The 18,628-nt window shown below is 31.8% G+C and overlaps 1 protein-coding gene across 2 annotated transcripts in view; it reads left to right on the forward strand.

Annotated features, from left to right (window-relative positions):
- LOC117180368 (hemicentin-1-like) overlaps positions 1-6,850 on the forward strand; it is a 95,279-nt gene extending 88,429 nt beyond the window's left edge. For both annotated transcript variants that reach the window (XM_033372837.1, XM_033372838.1), the window contains exon 9: positions 6,186-6,850. In XM_033372837.1, coding sequence (XP_033228728.1) covers positions 6,186-6,766 — 581 coding nt within the window. In that variant the 3' untranslated portion in view covers positions 6,767-6,850. The remainder of the gene's footprint in view (positions 1-6,185) is intronic.
- Positions 6,851-18,628: the final 11,778 nt, after the last annotated feature.

Below are 18,628 nucleotides of genomic sequence, written 5' to 3' on the forward strand. Positions count from 1 at the left end.
CGTATATATATTTTTTAAATTGCTTCTATCTGAAGATTTTACTTTTAGTTACAAATTTAACTATTTGGTTGAAAATTTATGTATTTTTGCAGAAATCTAATTTTTTCGATTGAAATGCAACTTTTTGTAACTTTTTTACTAAAAAGCATTTTGTTGAAAATTCGTTTTTTTTTGTAGAAAATTAATCTTTTTGGTTAGAAATTTGTCTTTTTGGTTGATAATTGATCTTTATAGGTCGGAAATTCAATTATTTCATTGAAACACTTGCATGTTAGCAATTGATATTTTTTTGTATAAAATTAATGTTCTTGGTTGGAAATTCCTCTTTTTGGTTCAGAATTAATCTTTTTAAGTAAAATATTTGACTATTTTGTTGAAAATTTAATTATTTTTTTGAAAATTCAACTCTTTGGTTAAAAATTTTGTTCTTTAATTAAAATTTTGTTTTTTGTGGTTCAAATATTAAATATTATTTTTTTGTTAAGAAGTCATTTTTTTGTTTGAAAGTTCATCTTTGTAAAGTTTTTATATCTGGGCAAAAAATTCGTCCTTTTTGATTTAAATTTCATCTTATTTTTTGGAAATTTAAATGAATTTTTAAAAATTCTACTATTTTTGGTTGAAGTTCAAATTCCTCTTTTTGAAAATTCGACCATCTGGTGGAAAATTTCTCTTTGTAGGTTGAAAATTCAACATTTTCGTTAAAAAATCAAGTTTTTTGTGAAGAAATTAATTAGTTTGTTGAAAATTAAACTAGCTTGTTAAAGAGTACACTTTTTTTCGTCAAATTAATCAATAAGTTCAAAATTAAAAAAAAAATTATTTGTTTTTTTTTTCGTTTGTAAAGGATTCTAGGTAAGAAATGTTACCAGAGAACAATTCTGGTCTCTGAATAATAATGGTCCGGGGAAATGAAAAATTGGAGAGGCAAAAAAAAAAAAATGTCAGGGAATTTTGGAAATTAAGTTTTTCGGGAACCGTGTAAAAGTTCAACGTGAAGGGTCTCAAATCAGTTTTAGAGTTCAAATTTTAGGTATTACAGGCGGGTTTAAAAAAATAATATCGTGAGCACATTCAAGGAAGGGTCTCACAGAGAAAGAACGGTCATGAATCAAATATCAGGGACCATAAGTCAAATGGCAGTAGCCAGAAGGCTAACGATCAGGCAAAAGGTATGAGGTCAAAGGTAAGGGGTCCCAGTGCAGGCGTGAAGGTTCATAAGTCAGAGGTTACTAAAAATATCTTTATAACCATATTTTGAATATACGTATAATAATGGGCGATCGTCTTTTCCTCCACGGCTACCTGCGTAACCTTCCCATTCTACTACGAAACGACACTACCGCTCACTGGATTTGAAGTTGCTTTAGGCCCTCGATGATATGTCCCCCATAAAGGTAATGCATTTGTCTGTCAAATTACCCATTTCATCACTATTTTCACGCCCATACTTCGATTAAAAATTTTAATAGGCCGACGTAGTCCCTTACATTTTGAAAAGTTTGAGAATATAATCGTTAATATGGGTAGATTCTCAACAATTGCAATTAATATATTAAATTTTCATAAGCTTCCCATTAAATTAATGAAGTGATTCAAAATAATTTTTCTATTGATCCTTAAAACTTAGTTTTGTGGAAATTGTTGATGTACACAGTGTTGGCCTTAGAGTCAGGAGAATTGAAAACAATTGAGTTGTTTCAAACGTGTTGGCACATAATGGCGATCCTTATCAGTGAGTTTTCTTAAATCTGTGAAAAGAACATCATTTCTTGCAGGTATGCACTTTTTCAATTGAAAGTACTATTCTCAAAAAAGAAATCTTTTAACGAAGAACAACTAATAAAAAAACAAATAAAATGTAGTAGGAAAATGTTGTAACCAAATTTATGGACAAATTTTTTTAAGTTTTCAGAAAACACTGCCGTCGAAGAGCTCTTCAAATTATTTCTTAGCGATGTTAATTATATCCAAGTTTTTTTATTAAAAACCTTAAACACAGCTTTTTGTATGTAAGAGAAATAGTGTTAATTAATGCATTTTTCTGGTATGATGAGGAATTATATCGGTGAAAGTGAAATTTTTTTCTCTTGAAAGTGACACTGTAGTAAAAATACAAAATTAAAAAAAGAAAACTTTGTAGCTAAATAATTATTCAAATCTTCTTTAAAACTTTTCTTTTCCTTAAACCGCCGAAAAGTTGATTCACATTTTTTTCACATTGGTAATAATAGAGACTGTTGAGGAACATTGTAGTTTACATTTTTCCTCGATTTCTTATATACAAATTTTCCTTTAACGACGTATTGTATCTCTTTAAATTGTCTAAATTATAATATTATATTATATAATATATATAATTCTGTTTCTAAATTTAAACATTGTATCTAAAGAGTTCGAGTGAATTGGAAATAAATTTTCTATTATCATAAGAATTAATTTTGTAAACGTAGAAAAAATTGTTCGCCTTTCAAAATCAACTTTTTGTCGATATCAAAAAGAACATTTTTTAAAGAATACTTAAATAATTATTCAGCTACATAGTTGTTTATAATTTAATATTTCTACTACAGGGCAATTTTCAAGAGAGTGCAATGTTTTCTGACAACTTTAAAAAAATGTTTTGAAAAATTTTACTACTACATGGTAATTTTTTTCCATCAATTTTGTATTTCGTTAAAAGACATAGTTTTGATAATACTGAATGCTTTCTTAATAGTTATAAATCAAATTAATTTAAATTTAAATTTTAAGTTTATAGAATGTATATAATTTAAAAACTGAGATATTAACCAAAGAATGACACTTCCATTTGTAAAACTGTGTACCTACAAGACATTATGTACTTTTCATAGATAGATTGATTAAAACTCACTGATAAGGGTTACCATTATGGGCCGAAACGTGTGAAACAACTTAATTGACATCATATCACCTCACCCTAAACTCTAAAGCTCACTACAATTTAAAAGTGGATCAAGAGCGAAAAATTCTAGAAAAAAACTGGAACATACATGAATCACTGTAAAAGAATGTTGTTATAAATAATAGTAATACTAATAATAATAACAACTTGTTAAAACACTTACTTTTGTTAACATGAATCAATTATTAATCCACCATAACTTAAAAGTGGAAAATTGTATTTATTTTTTTTATTTATTTATTATTTATAATTGTATTATACGTATAATTTACCAAAAGTGGAAAATTGTACAATTTTTCGTTCATAAAATGTTAATATATCATATTTATATATTATTAAATTCGAAATAATCTAATTCATTATAATGAAATGATCTTTTTGGACATATTCATATGCTTGAATTAGGAATAGGTATAAGTTGGAAGACAAAGGGATTCTCTCCACAGGGGATATAGCATCGAGGGCCTGGAGCAACTTCAAATCCAGTGACGGGTAGTGTCGCTGTACACTAGAAGGGGAAGGGTACGCAGGTAGCTGTGGAGGAAATGACGACTACCCATAATAATTGAGAATTAATATTAAAATTAAATGAACCTGAAATTTGTGAAAGGATTTTGAAATCTGCCGTCGTATATTTGAGCTGCAAACATTTTCTTCATTTTTTTGCACTTTCTTGCGTTTCACAATTCCAGAAACTTTTCTCTGTTTGAGTTGGACTTTTTCTTTTTTTGCGTTTTACCGTTTCCGTGGCATTTTCTTACCTACTTTCATCGACCCTTGTAACCTTGGTACGGTTGCTAGTTAAGAAGCTTTAATCTTTCCACTTTGAGGATATGATTGTAGAATTAGGGCAATTGTTTTTTTTTCAGTAAAGAACTGCAAGAATTACATAATGCACCAAATTCTCCGCCCGATCTATAGAGTGTGGACACAGTTATAAATTTTAGCCTTATTTTCTTTAAGATTTATCAGATAAATTAAATTTGCCAGATAAATTAAAACAATTAAAGCATAAAATTTAATGTCTTGTATACAATATTTGTTAAATAAGTTATAAAATTAGGAATGCGTGCATAGATAGATGCCAGGCGAGTGCGGGTATGTAAGTCATTGACGTAAAAACAAACATATATCAGTGGAAACATCACACAAAGTAGCCCAGGCATTACGTCGAAAAAAGGGTGAAATTCCAGGAAAAATCCTACTTGTTATGTTTTAATGAGAAAGTTTCGTTAAGGGGTCATTTTTGTCATATCAAAAATTCTAGAACAGATCAATTGCCAAACCGGTTTTTTTTTAAACAGTTCCAAAAGTTACTTTTGCGTGGACGGATAGTTCCCATTGCATTTTATAGCAAAATGTCCAACATAAAAAGGAAAGAAAATAAAATTATGAACAAATTTTGTTAAAAAAATAATCCACTAACTTCTATTGGTTCCGAATTATGATATATTGAAAAATCCCCATTTTTTTGGATTTTTAGCGATAAGTCACTAAGTTTCAAAAAACACCCTGTATCTTTGCAAATAATTACTGCACGAAAAAGTTTTCTACAGGTGAGTGAAACTAGACTCAATTTTTCTGTAATTACAAAAAAATAACAATATCCTACCACTTACCACTTATACTAGTATAAGTTAAGTTGGTATAAGTGGTATAATATGGCCATTTTTGCCTGTCTTTACAAGCAAAAACGTGAAATTTAGTTTTTTCCAAAAAAATCATGTCAAGTTCAGTTTACGTTGATTATGCCAAAGGATGAAATAGAGTCTACAAAATCTGCGTATATCTAAATCGTATATCTAAAAGTACTTATCATTTATTAAAAATGTGATATATATATCTTATTAATAAACAAATACTTTTTTAATAATTATTTATCATAAAATCATGCCATAATCGCTTTTGAATACTTGTATGGCACGAAAGCTTTGTAATTGATTAAAAATGTGATATATATTTTTGATCAATCAATAAATATTACAAGTGTCTTGGAGGTAAGTAGAAAATTGAATGCAGAAAAAGTATTTATCAGAAAAAATTGTTATAAACAATAACAATTATCGATTTTAGTCAAAAATGCAACAACAAAAAAATGAAATTTTTGAAACCTTACAATTCCCAAAATAATAGATCTAAAAGAGATTTTTTTTTAGCTATACGCAGATTTTTGTAGACTCTATTTCATCCTTTGGCACAATTAACGTAAACTAAACTTGAAAGGATTTATTTGGAAAAAACTAAAGTTCACTTTTTTGTCCGTAAAAACAGGCAAAAATGGTCAACTTTGAGGGGTTATATGACACATGACCTATCGTAGGTAGGATATTGTTCTTTTTTTGTAAGTACAGAAAATTGAGTCTAGCTTCACTCACGTGTGGAACACTTTTCCATGCAGTAGTTATTTTAAAAGATACATAGTGTTTTTTAAACTTAGTGTTTTTGCGCTGAAAATCCAAAAAAATAGGGATTTTTCAATATATCATAACTCGGAACCAATAGAAGTTAGCGGATTATTTTTGAAACAAAATTTGTTCAGAATTTTGTTTTCTTTCTCCTTTTTGTTGGACATTTTGCTCTAAAATGCAATGGGAATTATCCGTCTACGCAAAAGTAACTTTTTGAACTGTTAAAAAAAACTGGTTTGGCAATTGATCTGTTCTAGCATTTTTGATATGTCAAAAAGGACTCCTTAACGAAACTTTTTTATTAAAAACATTGAAAGTAGGATTTGTTCTGGAACAAAAACTACCAGATGCCTGGACTAAAGAGGGATCGAGTTGGTAGAGTGCAGGAAGTCGCACAACTCATCAGTCAATGCAAGATTTCCTAATTTTTTAAAAGTTGTATACTAAATATTGTATACCAAAGATTAAATTTTCTTCTTCAAATTATAAAGTACATACATGGCACTGAAGAAGTTCATGTAATTATATTCTCGTGAACAAATGAAAAGGTGCCATCTCGGCAAAATCAAATAAAAAGGTTTCCTACTTCAGAGGGCGTTTGTTTCCCCAATACTATTTGTATGTGATTTTCAAGCTTTCATGTTTCGCCACCTAAGATCGTACCCTTTTTTCGTTCTGCATAGATAGCACCTTTTCATTTGGAGACGTCGATATATACTAATGAGATCCTAACGCTAATTTAAAATTCTTCTAAAAAATTCTAATACTCAGATCAATCATATCCGACATATTTAAAAAACCAGTAAAGACGTCACTGAAAAACAAAAAGAATCCTGATTATTTGTTTGCAGGACGTGGGGCTTCGGAAGATGCATCAGACTATAGTTTGCTCGTTGCTTGTTTTGCCGGCGGGCTAACTGCCGTTTGTATTCTGGTCGTCGGGGTTACGTTGACTCTCTATCGTCGGAACCACTTCATGCAACCCATGAAAACTCAGACGCACATAGTTCATTACGAGCCAAGTGAAGATCAAGATCACGATTCCGTTTCACCAGTTCAGAAGGCTCCCCAGAGACGAGAGCAAAAGGAATCGTTAAATTTCATCGAACCAAAGGATTTAAAGGAGCAAGTATCTTCGGATCCTCCAGATGAAGATCCCGATGTTATACCGAGTAAAGTGGAGAGAAGGCCTGATATTTTTGAACCAAACTATACACCCAAACCCGAGAGGATTAAAGACCCTGGAAATTCGGAAATCTTCGATTATTCATCACGAACGACCGTCCTTCAGGGAAAGGACGGTTGGATTTATCCTAATGGCTATAGGGAAAGACCGGAAGAACTGAGTCCTGTCAGACCGAACACACTTCCGGTCCATCGTAGCCATGACATCTACACAAGAAGTTTACGTGTTCAGGAGAGCTGTATATAGAGCAAACCCTTCCATTTTATCCTTTCACACTCATCCATCTTTCATCGACGGTTAACAGTTCGAGGTGTTGTACACGATTATCGACCTGTTTGTACATAGACAATAAAAATAATTGCTAAGATGTTATTTTATAATTACTGAGTAGAACCTTTCTCTTTTGATTTCTAGTTTGAGGTAAGTTTACTATTAATTTTTTTAGAGTTTTAATGCCAAATTGGTTGTTCTGATTTCTTGTGAGACATATTTGATGTATCCTTCCATGATACTTAGTAGTTCGTGTATAAGACCGAAGAACATCATCATCATCTGGTATTCGCTGTTGATTAAACCTTTAAAAGTCATGCACTTATCTATTTTTCTATTCACTTCCTATTTTCATGTCAGTGATCATTGTTTTAATAGTTTATGATACAACCCTGAGAATCGCTTTCTTGCTTTAGATAGAATTTCTTCAGCAGTGCAGGTAAGTGGCATCTTTGCATTTTCTTACATTTCGTGCTAAAAAAAAGAAAAGCATTTATATTGAACATTAAATTTATGTCGATATGTAATGGCATGAGGCGGAAATTAAATTTCTAAGCATAGTGGTCGTCTCTCTGAAAAGGGCCAGTCTAGTATCCCGGTATACGTGAGAGTACTGACAGATATATTTTTCTTCTCTTAAAAAAAGTTTGGTCACGAAAAGTTTAGAGGCTTTCAACATGAAAACTTTAATAATTTTCCGCTATTACAATATTTCTGTAAAAGGCCACATTTTTAATACTTTTGTCATTACTTGGTGAAGAAGATTGGATTGATTATAGAATCTTGTTTTTTAGAAATTCTCATTAAAATGAAAGAAAAAGTTGATATTTGTGTTTTACAGGTTTTTACAGGTTCCCTTTAAAAAAGTAACCCTTTGATAATTCCAATTTAAAAAAAATAGTTAAAAATAAATAATCTATATTTGCATCAAGTAGAGAAGAATTTTTCTAACAGAGGAAAATTGGAGGGTATTAAGGTATTGAAAAAAGATAAATTATCAATATTATCAATATTCTAGTTTAAATGCCGATTTAAGATGTATAGGTGAGTTTTATTAAATTAAGCTTGTAAATTTAACAAAAAGCAGTCAATTTTAACGAGGTTTCTTGTTTTGAATGGCAGAAAGAAGTAATTTTCATAATTTTATAACTTTCCAAAAATCTTAAATCGAAGTTTAAGTTATAAACTTATAACCGCGCAATAGAAGAAAAGCACCTCTCAGGCAAACAAATGGTGTATTTCAAATTATTGTAAAATTATTGGCCATTCTCCTAAATGTTTTTTGTCGCAATAAAGTAATAGGTGAAAAATCCGGCATTTTAGAATATTTTGAACTACTCAATTCGCATTTGCTTGAAACCATCATGTTTGAGTATTATTTGGCAAAAGTGACTTGTAGCTATGCAATAAGGATAGGGAATCCTGGAAACTGACTAAATAGCTGGTTTACGTGAACAAACTTGAAGGAAAAAACAAAAGCTTAAAATCCCGCATCAAAAAAGTTTGCATGGCTCAAGCATGACAAGACGCTTAGAAATATCTGGCTAAAGCATGGTTCGCAGCTGAATGGTAGCATGGCGCAAGACATGTTCTTGTCCATTCTTTATGCTTAGGATATGCTACATATAAATGAATATTCTTAAGAACATGTAAATGTCAGAAAAATTTAGCTTGCGTTAAAAATGAAAATCTTAGGTTTGCCAATAGCTGACACGTCTCTAAAAGGTAATTTCATTACCCAGGTGCACCAGGTTGCGCACCAGGTAGTTCAGCATGTATTCCACAAAAACTTTTTCAAAATTTAGATTGCTCCAACCGCCAAAATTACTAAAAATTGTGAGTGGCCGATCCGGGTGCACCGGGTCGAGCACCAGGTAGTTTACTACGTATTCCATGAGAACTTCAAAAAAATCTAAATGTTTTGAATAATTAAAACAATTCTCAATGGTAAGTCGACGACCCGGGTGAACCAGGTCGCGCCTCAGGTAGTTATGCACATATTCTACGAGAACTTTTTAAAAATTTAGATTGTTTCAAGAGACAAAGTTACCAAAAATTGTGAGTCGACATTGCAGGTGCACCAGTTTAGCACGTACTCTACGAGAAAATTGTTAAAATTTACATTGTTCCAATAGCCAAAAGTATTAATAATTGTGAGTCGACGATCCGGATGAACTGGGTTGAGCACCAGGTTGAGCACCAGGTAGTTTAATACGAATTCTACGAGAACTTATAAATTTTTAATATTGTAGATAATGAAAACAATTCCAAATGATGAGTCGACGTCACGGGTGAATCCGGTCACCAATGGTGGGTCGACGAAGCGGGTGAACCGGATGGCGCACCATATAGTTTAGAAGGTATTTTACAAGAGATTTAAAAAAATAAAAATTGTTTCAACAGCCAAAATAACTAAAAATTGTCAGCCGATGATTCGGATGCACCCATTCAAGAATCAGGTAGTTTAATACGTGTTTTTCGAGAACTTATTAAGAATTTCAATATTACAGACTGCCAAAATAACTACCAATGGTGATTCGACGATCCGGGTGCTCAGGGTTGCGCACCAAGTAGTTCAATACGTTTTCTCCGAGAACTTTAAAAAAATTGAAATATTGTAAATAACGATAACAATTCCAAATGATGAGTCGACAACATAACTAGAAATTGTCAGTCGATGATTCGGGTGCTCCGAATCGAGCATCAGGTAGTTTAATACGTATTCTACGAAAACTTTAAAACAATTTCAATTTTGTGAATAACAATAACAATTCCAAATGGTGAGTTGGAACAATTGAAAATTTGAAAAAGTTCTTGTAGAATACGTGCTAAGCTACCTGGTGCGCGACCCAGTTCGCCCGGAACGCCCACTCACCATTCCTAGTTATTTTGGCAGTTGGCACAATTCATATTCTTGAAAAATTCTCGTGGAATACTTGCTAAGTAACCTGGGGCGCGACATAGCACACCCGGGTCTTCGACTCACCATTTAGAATTTTTTTCGTTATTCACCAAATTTACATGTTTAAAAAGTTCTAGTAGAATACGTATTAAGCTACCTGCTGCACGACTCGGTTCATCCGGATCGTCGACTCAACGTTGGTAGTTATTTTGGCAGAAGGCACAATTTCAGTTCCTAAAAAGTTCTCGTAGAATACGTGCTAAAAAATCTGGAGCGCGACCTGGTGCTCTCGGATCATTGACGCACCATTTGGAATTGCTTTCATTATTCACAAAATTTAAATTTTTTAAAAGTTCTCATAGAGTATGTATTAAACTACCTGGTGCTGAATACGGTGCATCTGGGTCGTCGACTCATAATTTTTAGCTATTTTGGCTGTTGGAGCAATTTAAATGTTGAAAAAGTTCTTGAAGAATACGCGTTGAGCTACTAGGTGCGCGGTCCAGTTCACACGGATCGTCGACTCAGTGTTGGTAGTTCTTTTAACAGTAGGAATATTTTTAATTGTCAACAAGTTCTCGTAGAATACGTATTAAACTGCCTGATGCTCGACTCGGTGCACACGCATTGTCGACTGACAATTTTTAGTAACTTTGTTATGGGAACAATCTAAATTTTGAAAAAATTCTTGTGAAATATCTGCTGAGCTACTTGGTGCGGGACCCGATGCACCCAGGTAGTGAACTTACCATTTAGAGATGTGTCAGCTATTGACAAACCTAATATTTTCATTTTTAATGCAGGCTAATTTTCTCTGACACTTACATGTTCTTAAGAATATTAATTTGTGTTTAGCATGTCCTAAGAATCAGAAACGGACAAGAGCAAAGCTTGCGCCATGCTACCATTCAGCCGGGACTCATGTTTTAGCCAGATATTTTCAAGTGTCTTGCCATGCTTGAGCCATGCAAATCTCAAAATATCCAATAAAGCTGACTTTCGCCATATAAAATTGAATAACGAAAAACTTACACCTCGAATCTGAGTCCAAACGTACATGTTCTTATGTCTTTTTTTTGTGTAAAACTCTTTTTAGTTGTGTTTCAATAAAACTTTATTGCTCTAGAAAATTTCCTGCAAAACAAATTTTATCCTTTGTTTCTTCTGTGTGAGCGAGCGTTGAATACATTTCTGAAAGGGAGCTTTCACTTATGATGTCACGCACCGAGGGGAAGGGGAGGTTCTTGTCAAGCGTGATAAATCGTGACATATGGGGGTACGAGTCATTCTGCGCGTGATGTCACGGAGGGGTTTCTTGTTTTTAATTGATAACCTGAAAAGTATTAAGTCCATAGACTCGTATATTCCTAGCTATTTGATATGTTCTTTGAGAAGAATAAAAGAGTGTTAATAATCAAGTATATTTTGATTATGTTCATGTAACGTTTGATTCCTATATTTCAGAAGATTCCAAAAAGTATTTTATACTTATTTAAAAAAATGTAAAAGGGGGGTGGGGTCGAAAGAATGTGACGTAATATTATAGGTGGGGTCTCGTTAATTCATGGCTGAGCGTGACAAGGGGTACGGGTGGGTAAAAAAGCTTGAAATAAAGCGTAACTTTATATATGAATGCTCCCAAAGTACACTATCGCTGATCTGAGATTTGGAATCACTACTTGATATAATTGATAGCTGTGACTATATCATTGCGGCGAGTGTCTCAATAAACGGCATTTATGCCGTTATAGACGGAAAAACTAAAAAAAAAAAAGACATACAAAAAACAAACTAAACAACTAAAAAAAGACATAAGAACATGTACGTTTGGACTCAGATTCGAGGTATAAGTTTTTCATTGTTCAACTTTATATGGCGGAAATCGGCTTTATTTGGTATTTTGAGATGTTTTTTTGAGGTTAGGGTCAATTTAGACCAGCTGTGCCGATGTAGGTTGTGAATTTGAATACATCGCAATAAAAGACATAAGAACATGTACACGTTTTCACTCAGATTTGAGTTATAAGTTTTTCATTGAAGGGAAAAATCAGCTTTATTTGAGATTTTCAGATGTTTTTCGAGGCTAGGGCCAAACCTAGAACTGCTGGCCCAATTTAGGCTGCGAATTCAAATTCAGCGTATCAAAATACAAAAGGTTGAGTACATTTTGACTGAGATTTTTATTTTTTTATTAACTTTATTCGCGTAAAAGTAGATATTTAGCCAGTTTTGAGGTGTTTTATTGAGGTTAGGGCTAAACCTAGACCCGCTGAACAAATTCTGAGGGCAGATTTAAATTTAACGCATTAAAATACATAGAGGTACATGTGTCTCATACCCGAATCCGATAACTTCTTTTTGTGGCTGTGTAATCCAAGCTATTCATAATGCGGGCTAAAATTTCTAATTTGATACATAGGCAGTTTGCAAATTTTGAGGGGATCGTAATTTATTTCCAGATTTTTTAATTTTGAAAGATTTTCATCTGAAATTGTCGTATTATCAAACGTATAATCTAACATTATTCCATTTTAAACACTTTGAAATAAACAATAAACAATTAATAAATATTGCATGCTTTTAATTCAAAATAACTGGCTTTATAAACGGGCAATGGTGAGTCTGAACCATCTACAACCTAAAAATGGTTGAATGCAAAATTTACTATTTGCAATAAGCATCTTTTTGGTGATTTATGAGCGGTTTAAATGAAAATTATAAATTATAAAGAGACTTTTATATAAAAAAATATAAATTTAAGTATTTGACAAGCAGAGTCCATTTTCTAAGAAAGTAATTAAATTTTCCAATTAAACTTTTCAGCGTACGATTCCGCACTACTTTATGTTGAAAGAGCTTTCTCACTTATTTTTAAAATGAAATTTTGATTTTTGAGAAAGTTTTTTGTCTTTTCCGTATGATTGCTAAAATGTTGGTTAGCTCTTTATGGCATGCTAACCTTTATTTTCTGAACTCGTCAAACTTGTGCGTCAAAAAAATTAAGTTCTGTTTTATTTTATTTTCTTTACTGACTTCTTGTTCCTTATGCCAAATGTAGGGCTATTCGTTTTCTCGATATGAGATGAACAATTGCTCTCAAGAATAATTTTTCCGCGTGATGTTTTTACATATCAAGGAGTGGTTAAAATCGCATTTTGTCCTCCACGTTGGGAAGCACTATTTTCAGGATAGAAAATCTGACAAAAATCTTAGTGAATTTTTGAAAAATTCAATTCTCCTTGCATAAAATTTTTGTATTCCATCCTATCATAACGCGTGAATACAAATACACTGGATAAATGATCTTCCACGTGAAGTAAAGCAATATTTATTGGGAAATGCATTCAATTCAAAATTCGTCTTTCTTTATATCTCTTTATATTTCATTCTCTCTTTCTTTGGCCGCTTTGTTCAAAACTTCGTTAGGACCCCAATGCCCTTCCGACCTTCGAAAGCCTGTTTCGATTTCCTCGAGGGAGAGATTTCTTCGCAGGCGGCTTATCGGTCTCCCATTTCTCGATCCAGGTGCTCGATCGAGAAATAGAAGGTTTTCATGTATCTCGATACGTGGAGAGGGGAAAAGGACGATAACGATAAATCACATAGCTAAGACAACATATAGGTTGAACCGTTTAAGAGTTGAGACCAGAGTGTAGCAATGTAGCAGGAGCGGAAATAAACTGTTGGCAAGAATAAGGACGCGATTGCTCTCTTTACAGTGAAAGCGAAGGAATCCTTTTGCAAAATGAACTGTCGTTTCGAGAGTCGTCCTTGTCTCGTTCTTTGTTTTGCAGAAAGGGATGACAGGCCATAGGATCTCATTCCGCCTGACATTTGACAGTTTCCGTAAACAAGTCGCAATATTTTGCCTACACGAATGGAAAGGAATAGGGAAATAGGAACGCTGAAGTTGGAAAACAGAAGACAGTATTTCAGATAATGTCATGTCGACTTTATCCGGGATAATCAGGTACAGTTCTGCGAATCGAAACGTAGATTAAGTTCCAATTTCTCATCCACTTCTCTAAATTCATATTTTATGCATAATATTTATAAAGCTTTTCTTTTTGAAATAGAATAATAGATTTTTATAAATTCTTATAAGGGGCCATTTAGGAAGAACGTCACACTGCTGTAGGGAGTTGGGAAGATAACAATTTTTTTAAATGCTTACGAAATCAAAATTAATGATTTTATTTTACAAGTTGAGATTCTAAATAAAGTAGACTCTCATGAAGCGCCTAATAAATAATAAATATATAATAATAATAAATAATAAAAATAATATTTAAGTCACGCCCCTCAGGTTTGGCGGGAAATATCTTTGAGATCAATTGGCGGATTTTCTTGAGATCGTCTCGCGCACGCGCCTGTAATGCCGCGCTCAGGGTGCTCACCGAATTTAGAGATTAAGGAGGAGAGCATTTGACTTGAAAACGAGCTTTGTGAGATTTTATTGTACTGGCTACATATTCTTTCCTCTTTTTAAAAATTCTGCAAAATATTTCCAATTTTTCCTGCTTTTATGCGAAATGAATTTATAAAACCCGATAAGAAATTCCAACACTTTTTCGTCGGAAGTTGATTCTGTTTTATGTAACACACTACTATTATATTTAAATTATATTATATATGAGTTGAGAATTCGAGAATCTGGTTGTAAATTTATGTATTTTATTGTAAATTGGTATTTTCTGGCAGAAAAAGAATTTTATTGATTAAAAATGTTACTGCTTTATTTATAGTTGAACTACTTTATTCAAAATTAATCTTATTATTAGAAAATCCGACTCTTTGGTTTAAAATGTTACTACAATGTTAAAACATCGTTTTTCTTCGTTAAAAATTCATATTGTTTGACTGAAAATTTAATTTTTTTTCAAACAAAAATTCAGAAAAAAGGTAAAAAGAGGTTAAAAGGTAAAAATTCCCTTACTGATTGATAACTTATCGTTATGAGTTTAAAATGTATATATTTTGTCATAAATTTATCTTTCTTGGAAGAAATCCAATCGTTTTGATTTAAAATATAACTGACAGGTTGAAGGTTGAACAAATATAGTAAACATTCATTTTATGAATTCAAGAGTCTCTTTTTAGCCTTCTTTGACTAAAAATTTAAACTTTCGTTGAAAATCCGTTGTTTTTATTGTTTGTTAAAAATTCGTTTTTTTTTAAGGTAAAAATTTTACTATTCTATTATTGGTTGAAAATTCATCGTTTTTGCTTGAAAATTTAATAATTTGGTTAGAAATTTATGTGCTTCATTGTAAACTTCTTTTTTAGCAGAAAATTAATCTTTTTAATTGAAGTGTTTCACTGTATTTTCGAATAAATTTAGTTTGAATCAAATAAATATTTCTTTGACCCTATATAAAAGAAAGAATTTGTTTGATCACAAAAATCATTTCTCTGTGTGCAGTGCTATATATAAAATTTAAATTCAAATTTGCCGTTCTACAATTTATCACAAAGAAGGATATTAATATAACATTCAAAGCAATATGTTTTCATGAGCATTATCCTCCGAGCATAAACTTCTTCGACTCTTTGATCCACAGATGTCGAGGATTACGGATCAAAGTTCTAAGCTCGAGGAGCCCAAAAGTACGTTGTATTTATTTCCAGTCAGGGAAGGTTTGTATATGACTCTCTTACACGAGAATCTTCAATATCCAAGCACTATTTTTTGTCAAAGATAAAATAGATCCAATCAATATTATATTTAGTACTTTAAACGATACGTGTTCAATAACCTAGTGCATGTGAGAGGTTGAGAACATGAAAATATTCTTTGTCTCAATTCCTTACTTCCAGTAACTCTAATACTATCTTGAAGTTGGATCAAAGTGATTTTCAGCAGAGTAATAACTTTTGATAACAATGATGAAAATTTAGTTGTAAAATTAGTTTATAGTTACAAGTAAACGTCGGGTTTCACAATTCACGTCACTATTAATTATTTTGAAAAAAATGACATTAAACTAAAATGATCTATTACTTATTATTATTATTATCTATTGTTTATTTTGTTTATACAAAAATTGTAGGCAAAAATGATAACCACATGAAAGAAAGTTGCGATTGCAAAATAAAACTTGATCAAATCAACATGCGGTCCACTTGATAGAGCGATAAAATTAATAGATTAAAAAAATCCTAACGAAAACTGAAGCCTTTTTAAAATAACTTTATTAAAAAATTCAAATAATTGAACTACAGAGATCTTATAACCCGTAGAAGGATTGCTGTTATGGTATACGTTAATGGTTCTGATTGAGTTTTTTTTTAAATTTTCAATGAAAAAGCAATATTCGAATTGTTTTCGTTGTTCGAAATACTTACAAAAAAATTATATTTTCAAATGTTAAAGAATCAATTGATAAATCAGAAAAGCAAATATTATTTATAGAATAACATGTTTGTATTATAAAATGGTATAGAACCACAAATCATAATCTCATTTCACAAATTAAAATCTAAAAATAATTAAAAATTTTAGTTTAATTTTTCTATAATAGTTTGACTTTTCCAGGTAAAAATGTCACCCAATATCTCAACTTAATCTTAAAGAAATGTTTATAACGTATAAATCATAAGTGTCACATATCTTTCTCTAATGACTCTAATTACTGCCTTAAATTTTAACTATAATTATAATTAATTATAATTCAAGACATTCGCCTGACATTCTGATCAATCTAAAACGTTACTCTTGTTACACAATAATACAAGAATCTAAATTTCAGTAGAAAAAGGCGGTTGACTTTCAGATGTAACCAAAAGGATCATTCGCCAGTTGAAAGTCAACTGATGATGATAACATGACAACTGATTGTTGAAGTTCATAACATTTATGCGCTATCGTTCAGTCATTAGGAACATGAAATGAATATAAGATTAAATATTAAATAATTTTAGGAAAAAGTTTTTTTTTAATGTGAGCATTGAATAAATGAATTATTTATGCCTAATTAATCAAGTTGTTTTATCTTCCAAATCGATGAGATTAGTAAAAGGAAAAAAAACTTAATTTTTTTCATATATTTTTTATACCATATGTACCACTATTCTATTTATACTCGAAATCCGTTATAGATCTGAGTACATATATTAAAATAGGAAACGTTGACGAAACAACTGTCATGAGCTCAGTGTTGATCGCTACTATCCAGCGCTATCAACGCCATATTGGCTACTCTCAGCTGATCTCTTGGCTCCTCTTCTAAAATCGCCGAAATCCGTTTAAGGTTTTGCGCATCGCTGCATCGCGTTTCGCGCACGCCTTTCTGCCAGCACAAATTGAATTTCAAAGCACGCGAATGAAAATCATCGCAAACTCAACATACCTGTCAGTTAATTATCATATTACTCGTAAATCAGATACGAGACACTGCACTTAAGTTCCATTTCTGGTTGAAATTAAGTGACTTACTTAATTTAATGCAAAATGAAATTTATATACATTTAAAATTCATCATCTTGTATTACTGTGTATTTTAAAATAGTTGAGGTTTTTTTAAACAGAATTATTTTAATTAAATCCACCTTTTCTGAGGTTAGGTCTTTTGATTTCTATAATCTGTTTTAATCGCTTCCAACTTACTTGATCTGTATAATTTTTTTTTATTTATACAATTTTCCGGTTTTTTAAACTGTTTACCAGAATGGATATAAATAATTGATAATTTTTTCTCAATTATATATATAGAAAAGCGCCGTTGAAGAACACCAACAAATAAACACACATCCTGGTAGGAACCACTAATGGATATCTATTAACTAAACCCGAGACTAAACAAGCCTGGCAAAAATAATTTTTTTTTAATTATTCACTTAGAAGAAAAATTACACGAAAGCTACTAATTTATGAAATTTCTCGCAAATGCACATATTTTTAATTTTGCCTTTAAACGGAGGGGAGACCACACAGTGGATTATGAACACACAATAGATAATAATAAATTAAAAACATAGATATACCTAAAAGAATTATAATTTTAATTTAGTAACGCATATAGTGTCCTAACGATTAATTAAATTAAATTAGAGTGAAACCCTTTTATAGCCCTTCCGAGAATTAATGCCCCGCCGCAGATGGGTGTAGAAGGTGATACGGAGGCTGTGTGGTGGTCACTCAGGCCTGGCCAAGCAGGAGAATTGCGGTAATGCACTCTACCCTAACGGCCTACACGTGTAAATGCGTCACGACGTTCCGACAGTTCACTCAAAGGCGCAGACACATGCGAATTAGCACGACAAGAACTCAAGGAGAGCAGCATGTATATCAATTTCTTTTAATCAAAGATTAAATCTAGATCAAACTGTGGTTTAAAATAAATTATTTACTATAAGATTTCTTGTTAATATTTAATTGAAATTCAAATTTCTTTAGAATAGTTCCAAATAAGTGGTGTTATCGTAGCTAACAGTAGGCTCTACTAGGGTACTATATTAGACAAGAATAGGCAACCGCCATTCTGGTTCCTGGACAGTTCGCGGGAAACAGTGTGATTAGCATGCCGTATAGTTTAATTAAAATTAAGTTTAGAATATAAGAAAAATTGTCTGCTGCAGTGCTCCGTTTTGTAAAAATAGAAGCGAGGATGGATTTACACTTTATTGTTTTCCACTAGGGCCAAGGGAAAGACTGTCAATGTGGATCATAAATTTTAGACGCTACAAATGGAAACCGAATTTAAATTCAAGATTATGCGAAGTTATTACTAATATTTATGACTATCACAATACAATTCAAATATAGGGTGTCTGAAGATAATGTTTACATGTAATTAAATTGTCTACGAAAATTTTTTTATATATTAAAGCGGAATGAGATCCAGAAGAAAGTAAGGTTAGTTTTCAGTACCGGATATTTTATATCTCGAGCGCGCTTTGGATATAATTCCGTCGATTGTAAGTGTAAAATATTGCCT

The sequence above is a fragment of the Belonocnema kinseyi genome, chromosome 9 (genome assembly GCF_010883055.1).
Source record: "Belonocnema kinseyi isolate 2016_QV_RU_SX_M_011 chromosome 9, B_treatae_v1, whole genome shotgun sequence".
Lineage (NCBI taxonomy): Eukaryota > Metazoa > Arthropoda > Insecta > Hymenoptera > Cynipidae > Belonocnema > Belonocnema kinseyi.